This window comes from Cavia porcellus, unplaced genomic scaffold, assembly GCF_034190915.1.
Source record: "Cavia porcellus strain 051 isolate PalLab524CR breed Dunkin Hartley unplaced genomic scaffold, mCavPor4.1 scaffold_32, whole genome shotgun sequence".
NCBI lineage: Eukaryota > Metazoa > Chordata > Mammalia > Rodentia > Caviidae > Cavia > Cavia porcellus.
In genome coordinates, this window is record NW_026947515.1 from 41,161,137 (window position 1) to 41,182,150 (window position 21,014).

At 37.1% G+C, this 21,014-nt stretch overlaps 1 protein-coding gene across 12 annotated transcripts in view; it reads left to right on the forward strand.

Annotated features, from left to right (window-relative positions):
- The window catches only part of Map2k4 (mitogen-activated protein kinase kinase 4), a 118,361-nt gene that overhangs the window by 73,176 nt on the left and 24,171 nt on the right, over positions 1–21,014 (forward strand). For all 12 annotated transcript variants that reach the window (XM_063242129.1, XM_063242130.1, XM_063242131.1 and 9 more), the window contains 4 exons: positions 1,703–1,822; positions 6,186–6,305; positions 8,322–8,373; positions 19,777–19,904. In XM_063242129.1, the coding sequence (XP_063098199.1) occupies positions 1,703–1,822; positions 6,186–6,305; positions 8,322–8,373; positions 19,777–19,904 (420 nt within the window). The remainder of the gene's footprint in view (positions 1–1,702; positions 1,823–6,185; positions 6,306–8,321; positions 8,374–19,776; positions 19,905–21,014) is intronic.

Genomic DNA, 21,014 nt, shown 5'->3' on the forward strand with positions numbered 1-21,014 from the left:
TTAACTTTAAAAATATATCCTTTTTGAACAAATGCTATGCTGATACTGATTTAGAAAGAAGCAAAATGACCAATTCCCAAACTATGAAAATTTAGAAATGAGATGTAGAGAAAGGTGAAATTTTCTTAACTTTAACAGAACTAATCATTATTTTCTTGTATTTTTATTCTTACTTTTATCCTTGTATCTGGCAGTATCATGTGAAAATTTTAAATGAGTGAGTTTATATAAGACTAAAGCCAGTTAATGTGTTTATTTATTTGATATGAATAGTCGCTAGTAAGGTAGAAATTTTAAGTAGCAGAGTTGAAATCATTTATATTTGTAGTATATGAAATTCCTCAGTTAGTGTCAAAAATGACACTGACTGAGAGAACCTACTTTAAGTTACTACCATTGTCATGTCATGTGGAATACATCTTCTGTATCTCTCTGTGCTCTGGCTTTTCTTCAATAAAATGGGCTCGAGAATTTAATTGACTTCCTTCCTCCCTTTCAAGAATATTGAGGACAGACACCTGGAAGTCTTTAGAAAACAAAATGCTACCTTATGTATTTTTTGATACTAACTTGCCTTGTAAGTATGTGCTGTGTGTTATACACAGTGTTGCCGTGTGACATTGCAGACTTTATATGAAAATAGAGGTTGTTTGCATGCCTTTAATGTTGAACTATAGATATTTTTCTCTCTTTCCTTTTTTTTTTTTTTTTTTTTTTTGGTACTGGGGATCAGACTCACGACCTGGTGCCTGCTGGACAGGCGCTTATGCCTCTGAGCTAAATCCCCAGCCCTGTAAATTTATTATCATTACACATTTCTCTGAACTTTGATCTTGTTGATCTAATAGAGTAGAACTGTCCCTCTGAACGCATACCTCTTATGCTATTCCTGGAGAGGTGGTGGGAAGTAGAGGTACTAATATTTTCTGGAAGTCTCTTAGAAATGTAGAGAAATTGTTACACAGCTTGGTTAGGCATATACGTCCCTGATTTGTGATATACACAGGAGCGCCTCATCGTATAGGAATACATAAAGAGTCTGTGTTTCTTCACCTTTAGAGTTGCTCCCCCAGATTTATGCTGAGCCACAGGTTGACTCACGAGCAGGAGCGGGACAGAAGTTTTTATTACAGTGTGCCAAGCTTTGTGAGGAAGAGAGTCGCAGTGCTGCACTTGAAACCCCGTCTTTGTCTGTGGTATTGGCCCTGCTCTAGTCTCACCTGAGAGGGCGGTTCCCATGTCTAATGCAGAAGGTGTTGTGGCGTGAAGATGCTAGGGAGTAGAAACTATTCGAATGCTCTTGCAGTGGATGCCTAGATCCCTTAATGCTGAAATGGTTATTCAAATATGTGAAGCTATTTATAGCCGTTCATGTGAAAACGTTGTAAGTTGTCATTTTCTTTATATTTGCATGTGAGTGTTAATTTTCACTATCCAAAAGTTTTGTTGCATAACTCCCCTTATCATTAATGAGTGTTTTTGGTTCAAAAGTCCAGGGCCCTTTATAGAATTTTTAGGTGCTATTTTGTTAAATTTTCTGTGATGAAAATTATTCTTGTAAAGACGAGAAAAAGATGATGGTTTTTGTTTCTGGTTAGTATTTTGTGAAGTTTTAAAAATTTTCAGTTTTAGGAAAAAGGCCTCATGTGAGTTCTGAAACTGTTTAATGTTTTCTGATATTCATTGTTGTTTTTTTTTCCAGAGAATACGGTCAACAGTGGATGAAAAAGAACAAAAACAACTTCTTATGGATTTGGATGTAGTAATGCGGAGTAGTGATTGCCCGTACATTGTTCAGTTTTATGGTGCACTCTTCAGAGAGGTAGGACTAAACTATGTGGAATTTAGATAGTGAATGCATATCTAATTCGGACAGTTAGAGGATGGCTGTATTAATCTTCAGCCAAATGCCATGTGTGGATAACAAGCTAACATTTCAGTGTTTCAGTGTACAGTCTCGTTAATCTGTACATTAACTCATTGTCCCTTTATTTTTTTAAAATCTGTCGATCTATCTGTGTTTATCTGTCTTTTTGAGACAGGGTCTCTGTCTATCTATTTGCCTTTTTGAGACAGGATCTCACCATGCAGTTCAGGCTGGCCTTGGGCTCACTTTGTAGCCCAGGCAGGTCTCAAACTTGGAATGATCCTCCTGCCTCAGCCTCTTGAATGCTGGGTGTTCCTTTAATTAAATATATATTTTTCAATTAAGTCTATTCATACTTTTTTCTGACTGTCATTTGTATCATGATTTTTTTCTTAGTTTACAAATACTTTGAGTTTTAAGAACCTGACAAATCTAAATAATCAGTTTTATTCAGGTTCTATTTTTTGTTGCCCCTTAAATTTTACTGGTTTTTGTCATCATATTTACTATAAACCTTTATTTTTCTCTACCCACAATCATTAGTTACACTCATCAGACATGCTGATTAGTAATTACAGTGGAAATTGTTTTTTCTGACTCTGATATTTAGATTTTTGTGTAGAAACTAAACCTCTTCGTTTCTTGTTCTCGTGGTCACGTTTCTTTTGGCCTCTGGTTATTCTGTGTGCCGGCGGCCTCTGTCAGCCCCACACTCACTTCTGGTCATCCAGTTGCCTAAAACAACGAAACGAGTAAAGATCCGGCAGAGCTGGAGCTAGTTCAAAGGGACTGAATGGGGCACTTCATGGGACCCTAGAACGTCATCCAGACGTGTGCTATTTAGGGAGCATTGAGTGGGACAGTCGTTTCATATACTTTAAAACAAATACTAATTTTTTATTAATACCTGTTTGTGTACAGTGATTACATTTATTGTAAAGGAGTCTGTATGTGTGTATAACTCATGGTTTTTTTTTTTTGTCGCTTTCACTCTTAACAATATTATTTTTACCTTGACTATGTTAAAAGAAGGTGGGGTTGTACGAACTGGAAAGAAAAAATAAGCACCTATTTCTCTCTTTTGGGAAACAGGATTATAAAGAATGTAACATCAATGTTTTCATTGTTACTGGCTTAAAGTTTAATGTTTCTTTTAAGCAGAGCTAAACATATCACTGAATAAAAAATATGAAATCTCATTACTGGAAAAGATACTAGCAGTCAGTTGTTCCTTAACTTAGTGTTGAAATTTTTATTTATCTTAATAAGTAATTTTTTTCTATTTGATGACAGATAGCCTTTCTTGATTGAATCACGAATTGTTATTTCTAGACTACTATACTTTCTTTCCACTCCCTTTACTTTTTAATGACTTACCTATTTTTAGGGCCAGCTGTAGGGAATTTACTAATTTTCTTCATTTCACAGCAGTGTTACATCATGAACACGTGTGTGCACAGTTCTATTCTGGGCCTACGTGTTGTATAAAGTCTTTCTGTTACAGGATGACAAAGCTGGAGTTTTCTTCCTCTTGTCTTTTCCTTTTCCCTTACCCCTGTACAGTGAACCTATTTGCTGTAAACATTCACTTCTCTGGTCCTTGGACTCCTTGTGTCTCAGAATACTTACTTAGTGCTGAGCTAGAATTTTAAAATCCCTAACTAGATTGCACAGTCAGATACCTCATTATGCTGTTTAGAGCCGCAGATGTAATCTAATTTTTCCACTCGGAAGGCCAGTGCTACTGACAGCATTCATGGGAATAAGCCGTCCTTTTCCCACTGTTTGCTTTGTTACGTCTGTCATCTGTCACATATCTGTATGTGTGTAGTTCTGAATATTCTATTGGTATAAAAATGTCTTTATAAAAATATCTTTCCAGTAGATCGGTCTCTCTTTGAAATTGTCTGAGCTACTTTTGGCTCTTCTTTTCTATAAAAGTTTTAGGGTCCGTGAAATTTTTAATCACAGTTCAATTGAATTTTGGGGGAGAACTTTGATAGCTTTATGATGTGAATTCTTCATGTCTGTAAACACTGTCTTCTCCTTTTGGTCAGGTTGCTGTTACAACCCTTAGCCACATTTTACAGGTTTTTTGGGGGAGGGTAATGTTACATTCTTGGGTGGCTTATAAAATACTGTTTTAAATGGTGCATTTTTAAGCATTTTCTAACTGATTATTGATTTTATATACATATTGGCCTTATTTGGAACTACCTTTAGGAACCTTATGTCATCTTGGTAATACAGTATGTCATCATGTCCCACTTTTCCTTTTCAGGAAATTTATGTTCAGAAATTGCTTCAGGCATGTGATTGTCCCTGTTTTGGTTTGAACATGAAGATGATACTGCTATCAGTAATCTTTTTAGGCAACTCAGAACATTCCATTTGTCTCCGTGTAAATGTAGTTTTTGTTTTTGTCGGAGATCAGTCCAGGTTAGGTTATGTAGGAGTGAGGTGCTCTTCTCTCCTTCTCTTCTCAGTGTCTTTCCTGTGCTCCCCTGTCCTCAAATCTTTCTCTTGGGCTTGCCTGTTTTCCATCACTGCCTCCTTTAATTTCATAATCATCAGCTGCCACGCCTTGTGTTTTATACTGTGTGTGTGCCGACTCACCTGGCCTGTGTCGCGGTCTTGAGGAGGGGGCTACCCTCATTTCATAGCTGAGGAAGCGGGGAGACACAGACCGACGTGGTTAGGAAAGCCTGGACAGCGAGTGAGGACTTTCAGGTGCTTCGTGTAAGCCACCTTCCGCTGTGGAGGTGGTGTTTTCCTTCGTACAGGCTTTTTAAGTGTCTTGTATTTTTCTGTAATAACAAATTATTGTAAATCTGTTGAGATGATATCTTTAAGTTAAAATAAATGGGTATGTTTTAGGTAGAGGGTGTTAATCTTTGATGAGAGGAATTTTCTAAGAAGACTGAAGAAGAAGAGACTTGGATGTACAGAAAATGTGATCACAAATCCACACTGCCACGAATGTTTTACTAAAATGTATTCTGTGTTGTCCTTTAAGTACAACAGGTCATTTTGTTGTGAGAATGTTGTTTCTCATCCTAGTATTTACCACATATATGTGGTAATGATTTCCTATATGTAATCATTTCCTATATGTAGGTAATGATTTCCTATATGTAGGTAATCATTTCCTATATGTAGGTTAAGATGTACTTGCATTGTGAGTGTTGTTTGAAGAAAATAGGTATTCTGGGTTCTGTTCATAGCTCTCACTAGTCCATGCATTTTACTTAATGACATCAGTTTCTTTATGTAACTGTTAGCCTAGGACAGGGTTGAGCGCTAGAAGTTCAGTGGGTAGAAAGTCTTGGAGGATATAGCTGGATCCACAAATTAATAACAAACATAATTATTTAACATAAATTTTGTTGTGATCCTGATAGTAGCTTTACTTTTGTAAGGTAGTTCATAATCTTTGTACACAGCAAAGTTTTACAAAATTATCAAAGTATCTGCTTAAATTCTTCATTTTCGGGGCTGGGGATTTAGCTCAGAGGCTTGCAAGCAGGCAGTCCTGAGTTCGATCCCTGGTACCGATAAAAACGAAAAACACACACACACACACAAACCTGCTGAAATTCTTCATTTTCTCACGCTTCTTATGCAAACTTCTCATGAATTTACAATTTTCAAGAAATTCAATTATAGATAACTTTTTAATATTGTATCATACCCTTGTGTGAGCTAGTTTGGTGGTTTCTAGGTTTGCTTTTGCTTTTGTAATTTGTAGGATATTGAAGTTACATTTTCACTCAGGAGATGATGCTGTCAAATACTGAGATAGTTACAGCTGTCTTTCTTCACCTGCAGAGACGTTCCAAAACACCCAGTGAATGCTTGAAATCTCTGATGTTACCGAGCCCTTTGTATACTGTTGTTCCCAATATGTACATACCTGTGATAGCATTTAATTTTTAAAATAGGTACAGTAAGAGATTAACAACAATAACTAAAATAGAACAGTTATAACACCATAGGTGTCTATTGAACAGATGTACTGTAACACTGTGGCGGTTGATCTGACAGCTTGCATGATGGTTAAGAGTAGTCCTCACTCAGGTGAGCGAGTAAAGTTGGCATTGGTCACATAGCTGTGTTTAAACTCAAGAACAGTATTCTGCCCAGGGCTTTAATAAGAAATCAAAAGTTATCTGCTTGAGGTTCAATACTAAAGAGAATAAGGTTGCTTCTTTTCTAATTGTATTTTTTTATAAATAACAGCAAAGTGGTACTTAGTATTAAAACATAAGAATAGCTGATGTTTGAAAAAAAAGAATAACTGATATTTGTTATTTTATAGGGTGACTGTTGGATCTGTATGGAACTCATGTCTACCTCGTTTGATAAGTTTTACAAATATGTATATAGTGTATTAGATGATGTTATTCCAGAAGAAATTTTAGGCAAAATCACTTTAGCAGTAAGTACTTGGTTTTAAAATCGTTCACTGTATGTATGATTATGTAAAGAAGCTAGTTGTGTTTTAAGACCTATATCTGAATGTGTTTATAGTGTTAGGATCCTCCTAGCAAAGAGATAAGAGATAGACTCGCTTCTGTGGGGTATTAATACACTAGGCCATAAAAATCAAAATTTGGTCAAGATAAATACTAAGAGTTTTTGTTTACTTTCAGATGCCAAATAATAGTAAAGGATTGTGTTGTACATAAGTCTACAAAAAGCTATTTTCTGTTCATTGTTCCCTGTTTGTTTAAGTAGTTTTAATTGGTTATATTAGCACCCATAATCCTAAATTAATCAGAATAGCAGAAGTCTCTTTGGAGCCCCTTAATTGCAGTCTTAGATGAGTTGTTTACTGTGGTTTAAGATTTGGGTTATCTAATCTGATCCATTTAAACAGTTGACTAGAAATTTTAGGAACCAGCATTACTATTAATTTGGTCTGTTTATTTTACCAGAAGTATCAGAAAAAAGTTTTTAATGTGTTATAGTTCCAAAAATGAATTTATGATCACTTTCTTTCTAGCTCTGAATCTTTTATTTGACAAATGTTTACAAATTCTTTTTCAAAGTGAAAGGTAATTATTTTTAGTAAAGCAAAATTACCAAGATTCTTAGAAATTCCTGAGAATCTGAGCCAATGAAATGTCCTGGGTTGTTAAATATAGACTAAAATATACAAGAAGTTCTAAGATTGATATTATGGTTGCATGTAGTTTTCTGCCTCTTTTTTATGCATCCTCTGCTATGATTTGCCAATTGTCAGTGTACCCTAGTTAATCATCATTGTAAGTTCATAAGGTTGGTTTAAAACATACTTTCCTAACAGTATTTTAGTTGTCAAAGATGTGTATGCTAATTTTAACTCCGTTAACTCAGTTAAATTGTAGTTATTTTATCTTGATAAATCTTATATTAACATTATTACTTTGCCAAATTAATCACAGCATTAAATTTTCGTGACAACTCTTTATGGTTAATGTATGATCATATTTTTAACAGATGATAAGCATGGGAAGGCTAAGTAATTAACTTGTTTCAGTGCTCATGTAGTTATTAAGTGGTATGTAGTTAAAAGACCAGGTAGCCTGGTCCTGGAACGTACTCTTAACACTGTGTAACAGGATGGCCATGAAATTAGAAAATTATTTTATTGTATATTGCAAATTTATGTTTCCTTGTGTTTCTAGACTTTGGTGATCCCATTGCATGTTAAGCACATGTTAAAATTACTTTGTATTAAGTCTGTTGTTCATTAATAAACTAACAAACATAGAATCACAACTACTTACATTTGAAGATTGTGTGTTGTACGCTCCTCATATTCAGAAGCTTGATGTTAGCAGAGATTTGACTTTTACAGCCAACTTTTGACCTCTTGCTTTATTCTATTTTAGCTTGAAATTATAAGTTTTACTTCACATATCTAATTTTCCTTTTGTGAAAAAGTCTCATTTTCTATTTATTATGCATTGCAAATCTGTAGTAGTAAATAAGAATCTGATTTCCTGATCATGAGCATCAGTCAAGCACTTGATGAATTGTGACTGAACTGAACGCTGGCTGGCAGATATCCTGCCTCTGCAGCCAGGACTTTTGACGTCTTAGCATCCAATGAGGGTAACTGATTGTGAGGCAGTGAGAACTTGGGAAAACTACTGACCATTACTATTGATGATGAATCAGCCCATTGGATTTTCTTATACTACTTTTATTCTTGAAAGGTTCAAGTTACGAGAAACATAATGCAACTTTTACTACATTGGGTGCTTTTTCTTTTTTTAAAGCTGATAGAGGACAGCATGTAAAGGTAGCTAAATTTTTAGATTTAAAAACATTTAGCATCTTCATTTAACTGGTAGAGTGCTGAAATATTGAGGAAACAACTACATGCAATACTGGTTGTGATGAATTATTGGCACTGTTTGATTTAAAAGAAACAAGTTTTTTATTCCGTCTCTTCTTTTCTCCTTAGACTGTGAAAGCACTAAACCACTTAAAAGAAAACTTGAAAATTATTCACAGAGGTGGGTATGGATTGCATTTTACTAGAAATTAACTTTTTTTTCTTAATAGGTTGTTCAGCAAGCACTCTGCCACCAAGCTACACCCCCAGTTACTACCTCAAGCATGTTGAAGCTATCAAGTATTTCTTTACTTTATAGGATAGTTTTGTGAATCGGGAGAGTTGTTTTACTTAACATTGTAAATAGAAAATTTTTGTTAAGTATGATATATTGGTAATAATGTTGATCTTGACCCTATTAGGCACAGATTCAAATTTATAAGCACTCGATGTAGTTGAAAACCAACTTAGAAAGGGAGCAACTCTACAGAATTCCTGAATTTAATTCAGCAAATAGATTAATACTTTATTTATTACTGTGACTCTGTAGTCTTATGGTAGCTTTGAAGAAGCAGAGTCACTGCCCTCAGTAAATTTGTAATGAACAAACTATGCGTAGCAATATGTGATTGAGCCTCACGATACATGGCAAAAAGTAAAAAGATCAAATTCATAGGACTGAACAAAATTCTTGAATTCTAAGAAGCATTATTTGTAGAGATTAAAGAAATTAGTAATTGGTTTATGTATTTAAGTACATGTAGTTCAGGGTTGACATTAATACTGATCATCAAAATAAATTACTGTTTTTCCTCACTTAATACTTGTTAAAAATAATCTTAAATCAACTTATTTTTGTTTGTGACTTAAAATAATGTAGTTAGGTTCCACAAACAAAATTGCTTGTTTCTTTTGTAGTTGATTTTTTCCTTTCATTTCAGCCATGCTGTATAATCATAGAGAGCATTTGACAATAGTCACTTTTCTTTTTATAAGTCTTTGAAGCTATCAAGTGGGCCATATAGTGACAATGACATGATAGGAGGATTGCAGGATGGGTAGATAATTAATGAGCAGAGGCAAAAGGGACCAGAGAACATACTGGCTTATTCTGGTAGGGCGCGCTCGGCGAGGAAGTGATTTGGTGTTCTCCACTTCAGGGTGCTAGTGGTAAAGATAAGGGTCGTGTCTCAAGGATGAGTCCAGGAAACACTCATTGGGAAACCTGCGTGCAACCATCGAAGAAGAGAAAAATCTCTTAGTGAGGAATAATGGAGTGGCTGCAGTATAGGGTTCATGTGCGGATTGCTTTCCCAGAGAGACACGTCTCTAATGAAGTTGTGAGCTCATAGTTTGTATACCTCACATTTAGTCGTATAGCTTTTGAAATTTATTATAGATTGGTTTTGTATTACCTGATAGATTGTTTATTTCACCTGTTGTGTTATGTAAAGAATTTGAACCAAGTAAATGAATAAAAACTTCTTGTTGAAAATGAAGGAAATATTGTAGAATGCTAAATTGATTGAGAAGTATGTATTGATACTTAATTTTTTCATTTTAAAGAGGGAAAAAATTTTCCAAATGAGTAATTAGAGCGCAACAGTGATTAATACATTGCCTATTGTTATTTTAGTTACTCAGAATATAAGATGTCCACATTTAATCGTCCAAACAATATTAATGTAAAACTTTCTTTTCAGTGACTTAAGAGACACTGGAGTGTGTGTGTGTATGTATATATGATATTTTTTACAAGCAAGAAAAACCACCAACAGAGTGAAGAAGCAACCCATAATGTGGGGAACAAAATATATGTGTGTGTGTGTGTGTGTGTGTGTGTGTGTGTGTGTGTATTTATGTATTTTTGTGTATGTTATGTTAATATACAGAATTTCTTTCAACTTCCCACACTAGGGAGACAATACGATGTTTACATATGTGAGTTTGTTTTATTTCAGTTGTAAGTATGGGCCCTAGGTGCATCCATTTACCAGCAAAAGCCTTGAGCTTATCCTTCTTTATGGCTCAGTAGTACTCCATTGTATAAAAATGCCACATGTGTCTTATCCATTTTTTGGTTAATGTCCATTTAGGTTGTTTCCAAGATCTAGCTATTCCAAATTGTGCTGCTGTAAACATGAGCACACATATATCGCTGTTGTACAGTGTTCTAAATGATTCTGTGAAGATACCACAGGAGAATAGCTGTATGAAATGGGCCCTCTAATTCTAGTTTTCTGAGAATGTCTACACTGATTTCCACAGTTGTTGCACCAGACTGCACTCTCACCTTTTTTATTGATTGTTTGATAATAGCTATTCTTTCTGGGGTGAAGTGAAATCTCAGTGTTATTTTAATTTGCATTTCTCAAATGACCAGTGCTGTTGAACATTGTTACATTGTGGTTTGTATTTCTTCATCTGAGAAGTGTGTATTCATCTCAGAAGGACATTTTTGGATTGGGCTTTTAAATTTAGGAGGTCTGATTTTTTTTTTTTCAATTCTTTATATGTTCTTGTTAGTAATCCTTTGAGGAACAGCTGGCAAACATCATCAATCTGTTGGTGATTTCTTTTGTTGTGCAAAAGTGTTTTAATAAGATGAGATCCCAGTTGCTGATTCTTTGTCTACTTTTCCTACACGAAGTTTTACCTATCCTGTTTTCCAGCAAATTTGTTTTAATATTTAGATCTTTGATCCATTTAGAATTTAGTTTAGAGCATGGTGAAAGATAAGGGTCCAATTTTAATCTTCTGCATGTGCAGAGCCAATTTTTCTAGCACTGTTTGTTAAAGAGGCTTTTGTTCAGTGAATGTGTTTGGCACCCTTTGTCAAAGATAAACTGACTTTGTGTGTCTGGAGTTGTTTCTGCATCTTATATTCTGTTCCATTGATCTTCAGTCTGTGTTTTTGCAAGCATCATGCTATTTTTTTTTTTTTAATCACAGTAGCTTTGTAGTATAATTTCAAGTCAGGAATTGTGATATTATTGTCTTTGCTATTCTAGGTCTCTTCTGGTTCCAAATGAATTTTAGGATTGTTTTGTCTAATTCTGTGAGATATGCTATTGGAATTGCATTAAGTCTGTTTTAACAGTTTTGGAAGTATGGCCATTTTCACTATGTTGGATCTTCCTACACAAGAGTATGAAATACCTTCTCATTTTCTGATATCTTTCCCCCTTTATTCCTTTTTTTTCTTTCTCTTGTCTAATTACTCTAGCTAAAGTTTTCAGACTTTGAGGACTTTTCAGGATTGTGTTGAATAAAAGGAGATAGTGGATATCGTTACCGTGTTCTTCATGTTAGAAGGCTTTCAGTTTTTGTCCATTTAGTATGATGTTGGCTGTTGGTCCATCATAGATGGCTTTTATCCGATTGAGATAAAGACCATCTGTTCTAATTTTCTGTAGAGTTTTATCATGAGTGTGTGCTGGACTTTGTCTGCACCTATTGAGATGATTATATGATTTCTTTCCTTGGCTGTATTAATGTGGTTGTTACTTTTATTGATTTGTGTAAGTTCAACCTTCCCTGCATCCCTGGAATGAACCCCACTTGATAGTCTTCTTGATGATCTGCTGCAGTCTATTTGCAGTGTCTTACTGAGGATTTTTACATCTGTGTTCATTAGGGAGATTGGACTGCAATTCTCTTTCTTAGTTGGGACCTTCTCTGGTTTGGTATTAGGGTAATGTTTGCTTCCAGGAATGAATTTGGGAGTATTGCTACCCTTTGAATTTCATTAATAGTTTGGGAAGTAGTGGTGTTAGAGCTTCTCTAAATTTCTTGTACAGGTCAGCAGTGATTTCGTCAGGGCCTGGGCTATTGGTAGGTTTTTCATTACTTCGATGTCACTGATTGGTACTGGTTTATTTAGGATTTTTGAATCTTCTTGATTCAGCTTTGGTAATTCATATGTGTCTAGCAATCTGTCCATTTCTTTTGCATTTCCATCTTACTAGAATCTGAGTTTTCAAAGTAGATGTAGATGCTCTTCTGGATTTCTGCAGGTCCATTTCACCCATTTCCTAATTGCATAGATTGGAGTGTTTTTTTTCTTTCTTTCTTTTTTTTTTTTTTTTTGATAAGGTTGGATAAAGGTTAGGCAGTTTTACTTAATCTTTCAGAGAACCAGTGCTTAGATCCATTGATTTTTTTGTGTGTGTGTGTTTTTAGTCTCCATTAATTCCTGCTTGGATCTTTATAATTTCATCCCTTTTGACTTAGCCTGTTCTTCTTTTTCTAGAAGTTTGAGATTCACTAATGTCTTGGTTACTTTTACATTTCTCTCATTGTTGGGGCAAAATACCTGATACCCAAAATGAAGGAAGGAAAGGTTTGTTAGCTCAGCGTTGTGGAGATTTCAGTCGATAATCAGCTGGCTGCAAGGCAGGGTGCCATGGCACGGGGGCATCACTTCAAGGCAGCAGCCAGAGCAAAAAGGGGAGAAATAAGTCTCTTCTTCTTATATTGTATGAAACCCCCACTCCCCAGGGTAGGTGTAGCACTCACAAAATCTCTGTGTTGTCCTTCTGCAAAGTAAGAATCCTGGCTCTCTGCTGAGTCTGGCAGTTAAACTTCTGAACTTCTCAAGTTGACACAGTATGTCAATCATAATAACCATTAAGTTTTTTTTTTTCCACTGATGCGGATATTTACTGCTATAAATTTCCCTCTTAGTGCTGCTTTCACTGTGTCCCATAAGTTCCAGTACATTGTGTAATTTCTTCTTTATTTTCATCTGGGACCTTTCAGCGTCCATAAGAGCCAAGTTCTCGGGGAGAGAAGAACGCCGAGAAGATGGAAAGTGAAAGATAGAGACGGAAAGCTGGGGTCAAATGCAGCCCTTCCTCTGCGTGGGAAGAAGAGACTGCTCAGCCATTGCAATTGTTTGTTTATACATTTGTCCTATGACCCCCTTTGCTTAACTAGCTCGCTTCGTATGTCCTGTGTTCTCGGGGCTGGAACACTCCATGCTCACAGGGCATTTCCGAGGCACTCCATGCCCGTTGGGCACTCTTGTTCAGGCACATGCGGAACTATCGCCACCTCAGCTGCTCCCAACTTCTCCCCCTTCTCTGTATTTGTAGTTGAATCAGTTGAATTTGGAGGAACCGTATTCAGAGAGCTCTGCAGACAACTTTCTTTCTTATGGTTATACTTTTCTGCTGGATGTTTAAGAGCAGGTTAAAGGTTAAGAGCAGGTTAAATTCCAATTTATATATATATATATATATTTTTTTTTTTAATCTGGATCAAATTATAATAGTTTTATAGTTTTAGGAATTTATGACTATGAATAGACTTCAGATTTTATATCAATTAGAGATTTCTTAAGCTTCTATCTATAGTTAATGTATGTTTTCTATTTTATTTTGCCTTAATACCAATAATTTTCTGTCATATCCCTTTCTTTCACATTGTTCTCAGTTCAGTTGTGTCTTTAGATTTTACTCAGACCTTGATTCCTATTTTTGCTTATCATCTCTTGGGTGTTCTAGATCAATTCCTTTAATTAGCCCCAGGTCAGACCTAGTCCCATCCTTATCTATCTAATGTGGCATGGTCTCAGTGATATCACTGTCACTAGCTTTTGAACAAAGGGATCAATTTCTGCTCCAAATCTGGGTCCATGATTCAACCGGGCAGCACACTCTGGCACCCACATAGGCCTTTCGGCATTTTCTGGAAAAACACAGTCATACCCTATATCCCAAGCGAGTAGCTGGCTAGGTCCCTTCCATTGTCCAGTATGAAGATCCTTCTTTTAGAAGGGAAAATAAAAGATATGAGGGAAGCAAATGGAATTAATTTGTCTGGAGGACACAACCAGTAATGCCAAGGAAGTTCGCTAGCATAGCTTGCCAAGAGGACAAGCACACCCGTAACTGCTGTTCCTGAACCCATTGTATATCAGAGGATCCCAAACCCTTGGCTGCCTCTTGCCTCATTTATAATTTTTCCAATTTCTATTAAAGAAAGAGTGACTAATTGAGTGATATGAGAGTTTGACATGACCCGAATAGTGTTTTGAATAGATCAAATCATTTTCTCCGTATCGGTAGCATCAATGACACTAGGCAACATGTGGAGACCTTTTAAAATGAGATTGCTTTGGTCTACTAGGAGAACCCACTGTTTCAGGAGGCAAAGGTCCTTAGACTCCTGTGGGAATAACTTGGAACCCCTTTTCAGGAGGTAGCAAAGTTCTGGAGGAGGACTAAGATCTCAGTATCTGTTATCTTTTGTCGCTTACCAGAGATCAGAGACGTGCTCAGCATTGGAGCGTAAGGTTGGGGAGGAATTAGGGAAAGCGCTCCCATTGTTTGGTAGGGCTGAGGCAAGCCCCACTGGAAGTCTCCTGAAATAGGAAAACTGTCCACATTAGTTTCGATTTGTACACAGTTACAATCTCCCCCCCCCCCCCAAGTTTTCAACAAGTGTGTGGCAAAATGGTGCTAACGTCCATCAGCACCCTGACTAGTGGAGATCAGATCAGGAGATGTCTTGCCCCTTGAGGGAAGTTTCCTTCAAACCCTTATGGCAGCTATTTTATTCTATTTATAGACTTGCAATTCAAAAATAAGTCCACGATTCTTGCCAGCAAAGGCACTCTCTGATCAACATATCCTTTGCAATGACTTCCTAATTGTAAGAAAGAGAGAGAAAACTCCTTTCACTGAGAAAATAAATTTTCACCTTGCAATGCAGCAGAATTCAGAGCTGAAAAGGTGGAAATCTCTGCTTGTGGCTCAACTAAATTTATCGGGCTCTGTAAAGTAGAGTTTACCACCAGAACACTTCTCCAATGAGGAGGGATCCCCTTGGCCTCGCCACTGTTCCTTCCCTGTCTAATTGAAGAAACTCAGAGAGAATATGCTCTGTTGCAGGGGCTAGTGTTCTATCCTCTCTTTTCCTTAGGGCTGGGTTTTAAACTAATGCTTTGTGGTCATCTGACCAGAACAACACTTTCTAAAATCCACAAAAGTACAGAAATCAAAAACACAACAAACAGCTCTATAAATATCTATATACGTGTCCTTTGAGAACTGTTTGCCCCTTGCTTAAAATTTGCAAATTTAATATGCCTTTTCCTGCTTGGCCCTGGTGAGCCTGCTTGTTTCTCTCCCTCGCGGACCTGTTTGTTTCCCTGGCTGACTTTTCCTTTTCTCTTTCTTGCCCCAAGTTTAAGACCTGATGAAATCATTATCAGTGCAGCTTCTCTCCTTTTGTGCCCTCATTGCAGTGTCCCCTTGCCTGCCACTTCTTAGCCTGGTCCCTGTTCGGTCTCAGTATATCAGTGTCTGCGAGAGCTCTCTTAAGATCCCTGGGGGAAGAACAACGAGAGGATGAAAAAATAAAGACAGAAACATAAAACTGGTGTCACGTGGAGCCCTCTTCCACCAGGAGGCAGAGACTCCTCTACAATTGTCATATCACACCCTGTTGCTTAAACTAGCTCACTTCTTAAGGCCCGTGTTCTGGGGACTGGAACACCTGTTCACCTCCAGCGCTCCATACCTGCAGGCATTTCTCAGTGTTCTGTGCCCTTTGGGCACTCCTGTTATGGCAGGAGTGCTTTTTGTTCCTTACGCGTGAACGGTCACTAGCTCAGCAGCTCCCATCAGTGACCTGTTGGTTGTTGAAGAAGGTGCTATTTAATTTCTGTGTATTTATGAAGGTTCCTGTAGTTTCTTTTGCCATTGATTACCAGTTTCATTGACTTATGATCCGATAATATGCATGGGATAATTTCAGTTCCTTTGCATTTACTTAAGCATGTTCTGTGAGCTGGTATGTGATGTGTTAGAGAACATTCCCTGTGCAGCCGAAAAGGATGTATATTTTGATGTGGGATAGAAAGCACGGTAGACAGTCCATTTGTGCAAAAGTTCTAATATTTCCTTGTTCATTTTTTGTCTAGTTTTGTGATAATGGGGGTATTGAGATCCCCTAGTACAGTTATATTAGTGCTTATTTGATTTTTCATACTCGTATTTGTTTTATATAATCGGGTGCGCTGATAGTTACTGTGTATATATTTACGGTGATTATCTATTTTCGGGTTCCTTTAAAAGGATGTAGTACTTTTATCTTTCAGTAAGTCTTGACTTGAAATTCACTTTGTCTGCAAATAGGATATCGACCCCTGCTTTTTTCTGGGTTCCTGTCACATGGAGTATTGTTTTCTATCCTTTGACTTTCAGTCTGTGAGTTTCTTTTTGAATTAAATGTGTTCCTTGTATGCGGCTTATTGTTGGAACTTGCTGCTTGATCTGTTCTGCCGGTGGGTGTCTTTTGATTAGTGAACTGAAACCATGAACATTGAGAGTTATAACTGATACTATAGACTTACCATGTCATGTTATTTGTTGTTGATGCCCCCTCTTTTTTACGCCTCTTTCTGTTTAATTGTTTGCCTTGATTGGATTCTTCAGTTGGGATTCATGGAGTTGTGGTCCTTGTTATCTCTTTCAAAACATTTTGGAATGCTGGTTTTGTGGTCATAAATTTCCTCAGTAGTTCTTTGTCACGGAAGGTATCTTATTTCTCCATTAGTTTTGCAAGGTATTTTTGTGAGGTATATCAATCCATGTTAAAGCTTGTTTTCCTTTAGAACTTGCAATACTTGATTGACTCCATGCTCTTAAGGGTTTGTGCTGAAAAGTCAGCTGTGATTCTTACGGGCTTTCCTTTATAGGTGATTTGTTTCTTTGCCTTAACAGCTTTTTAAGATTCTTTTCTTGTGTTGAATTTCTGGGATTTTGAGTATGGTGTGTCTCCCTGTGGATTTTTTTTTTTATTGTGGCTAATTGTAGTTCTATATGTCTTACTTATCTTGTGTCAAATTCTTTTTCTTTACCAGGGAAGTTTTCTGCGATGATGTCTGTGAACAGATTTTTAAAAAATATCGTTTGTATTATTTCCTGCTTTTTGATTGACTAGTCAATCTTAAGATATTCTTCTTTGCCTCATTTAGCACCTGCTGGATCAATTTCTCATAGACCTTTGGTATTTTTGAGAATTGTTTCATGATCGTTAACTTCAAGCCTGTCTTCTGTGTCTGAGATCCTGCCCTCATGTTGGCTTAATCTATTGTAAATACTTACAGTAGAATTTTTATTCTCCTGATTATCTGCTTGAATCTGCCTTAAGGATTCCATTTCTTTCCTATGCTGAGCATTTGTGCTTTCCAGGATTTTTTTACACTTGTCTGTTTTTTTTTGGTCTGTATCTGCTGTGCGGTCACTGAACATGGTCTTTATTTGGACACTTATCTCTGTAGATACCTGAGAAATCATTTCTGATTTGATTTTTTTCTAGAGCCTCATTCAGTTGGTTTTTTTGTTACCACCAAGCTCTCTGTCCTATTTCCTTGCCCCCTGGGTTTGCCTTTGGTAAACTGGATGTTTGCAGTTGCACTTGTTCAAGTGTCTTCTCATTTTCTTTGCTTTATTTAGTTTTACCTCCTGCGTTATTCTTGTAAACTGCCTGAGGTGTGTTGCTTTATTGCTAGTGTTTAGGACTCTTAGGTAATGATTCCTTCTCAAGGTATCTCCCAGATGTAGCTGATTTTTGGGTTTTTAGTCTGCTGGAAGATCCTAGCTTGTCAGTTTGTTGGAAATGAGAAGTTCCTGCTTGCTTGACCCAGTTCCTGGTTCTTTGGAACTGTGCCACAGTATTTTCTGTGACTTAGTCAATTGACTTAGTCATGGAATACCAGGAAGAAAAGCTATTTAGAACAGTTATGTCACTTGGCTATGCTGGTACCAGTAACATCAAATACAGCTTAGAAAATGGCAAACTAAGCTAAACATTAATATACTACTTCTAACTGTATGAACTAGATTTGTAGTTGTATAATAAAATGTAAAACAAACTGGAAAATTACATGCAGTCTGTACATCCTTAATATGTCAATTTTGCCCTCAGGGTTAAAATTTAAAATGGGTTAAGGAGAACATAGAGAAGTGGAAGAAGAGAAGAGATTAGAAGTAAGATTGGAGGACAGAGAGGGACCATGCTAATTCTGGAAGCTGGTATAGAAAACTGGAGGGAAAGAGAGTAGGAATAAGAAGAACAGAACAGACCCACAACTGTAGTCTAGAAGCCATGTTCACATTCATATAAAGACAAGGTCAAATAGTAGAGAAAAAAATGAAAACAAAAAGAAAAAACTACAACAAAAAAACGAGAGAGAGAAAATAAAAAATCCACTTCCAGATTTGTTTCCTGTCACTGGTAGACAATCTGTGCAGACAGAGTCCCTGTCTGTGCCCAACTATCCCAGCAAGTCGGCAGTAGCTTTTTGGCGGGGTGTGGATAATCTCAAGGTTCGTGTGGCTTGCAGCTGTCAGTGCACCTTTCAAGGGCCTGAGTCCAGCGGGGAGCCACTGCATGGAGCCAGCAGCAGCTGTGAGTTCTGAACTCAGCCATCCCCTCCCAGCACAGCTCCCAGCCAGTAGCTGTCTCGTGGGGGGACTGAAGCCTCAGCACTCCCTGCTAGCTAGTACAGGTCTACATATCCGTTGCTCCCTCCACTGCTGCGTCTGTCTGTGGAGACCTTTGGGCTCAGCAGCTGTCACCATGTGTGTCTGGAAGTTTCAGCTGCTCCACTAGTGAGTCCGGTCTCAGGGAGAAGGCTCCCTGGCTGCCGCCTCCTTCTTTGAAGTTTGTCTTTTAACTCTCTCCATGGGTTTCAATTTGTACTTCAGATTCTTCTGGGCCCAGGGGACCCACTTCCTTCCTTTTGTCTGTCTCATGTTGCTGTATTCTAGCATCTGGATGGTAACTCACTGAGTTCTTTTTCTGCTGCTTACCACTCTGCCATCTTGGTGCTCCCTCTGATATGTAATTTTTAAGCATTGTCTTACTCTTCTCTTGTTGCTGAGACATAGAATACCCAGTGCCCAAAATTAAGGAAGGAAAGGTTTATTTGCCTCACAGTTTGTGGAGGTTTCAGTCTGTAATCGGTTGGCTCCAGAGCAGGGTGGTGTGGCAGAGGGGCAAAGTTCAAGGTGGCAGAAGACAGCAAAGGCAAGAGGAGCAGTGAAAAGGTCGGGGGAGGAAGCCTCTCTTCCTCCCTTGTACCCGTGAGCAGGCTCCCCCGCCTAGGGAAGGTGTGGCACTCATCATCTCTGGGCCTTCCTCCTGCACGGGCTAAGGATGTTTACAGTGAGACCCCTGGCCTCCTGCTGAGTTGCTTAGTTAAACTTCTCAGGTTGGCAGGATGAGTATTACAAGTACTGACATTTAAAAACCTTTTTTTCTGTTTATAATAGAGAAAAATTGTAGTTTTATAAATATGAAGATATTAAAAGAAGATCCATCTGTGTGCTTTGAATTAAGATGTTGGTGGAATGAGTTTGGCTGTGTTGTATGCACACAATTGTAGCCAATAAAATTATGAAGTTAATGTATTTAAAGCCTGATTGTATGTGCTAAATGAAGATGTTTTCCTTCTTACATGTCTGAATTGAAGGGCTTAATTATTTATGTTGTCTTAATGTTTTTGAATATTTTTGCTTCAAATACTTATTTTATTAATTGTATGCAAAATGCTATCTATCTCTTGCAGATATCAAACCTTCAAATATTCTTCTGGACAGAAGTGGAAACATTAAACTCTGTGACTTTGGTATCAGTGGACAGCTTGTGGACTCCATTGCCAAGACAAGAGATGCTGGGTGTAGACCATATATGGCGGTAAGTGTAATGTCCAAGCTTGCTTTCTTAGCGGTTGTTGCATAGAGCCCAGGCCTTGTGATGCTGTACTTTTAAGGAGTCTTCATTTGTCAGGCATCTTCACCTTAACTAGATTATATTCTTCTTTAAGTCCATGTTCAAATTCTAGCTATTCCATGAACCTTTGTTAAATCATTTCAGTACTGTCTTTTTTTTTTTCTTTACTGTGGTCCTTATTAGACATTGAGTATTTATGATCTTTTCTGATTATATTTATTATAATCAACTAATCAACCAGATGATACATTCTTAAAAGTGTACCCTTGTGCTGTCTTAGCTGTAGTAGATAATCAGTAGACACTGTAGTAGAAAATCAGTAGACACCTTGGCTACTAAAGAGTGCTATTTCCAGTTACAGTCAAATAGGAAGACTTGAGTACCTGGCAGAACACAGTGTGTTCCTTACAGAGTCTGAAACTGTGGAAAATCGTTAGTTCTTTCTTCAGAAATAGATGACGCACACAGACAAATGCATGTGAAGAAGCTTAAGTATTTTGCAGCCCTCAGAAAACTTCTATTTCCTAGGGTAGACAGGGGTACACTGTCTTTTCAGAGATTTCATGGTTGTCTTACCCCAGAGTCTTTGCACATTGTTCCTACGGCCTGGATTTTGATCTATATTTGAGTTAAAGTCTAATATCCATATTTTAAGTATTTCCTGTAAGTTAATGTCTTCTTTTAGTATGTCTGTGGTTTTCTTTGGAGACCAGTGTAGTTCTCTACATGTAACATATAGGTTTTGCCATTGTTTATTAAGGCATTCCTGCCAGTGTGTTTCAATCTTTATAGACTCTTCTAAACTAAGGACTAGCCTAGAACTGAATAGCATATTTTTGTCATTTTACTTTTTTTTCTTCTTGACCTATGTTTCTAAACCCATTGCTATAAAAAAATAGAAAATCGTACTAATCACAGGTTAGATGATAGAGGTTTTCTAACTTGTTTATGAAGGATGGGCTTAGTGATTCCCTAGATTTCATATTCATTTAAAGGGAAAAAGAAGTGATGTGAGAAGTTAACAGTTCTCCTCTTAATTTATCTGTCGGTATATAAATAGTAAAAATTGGCACT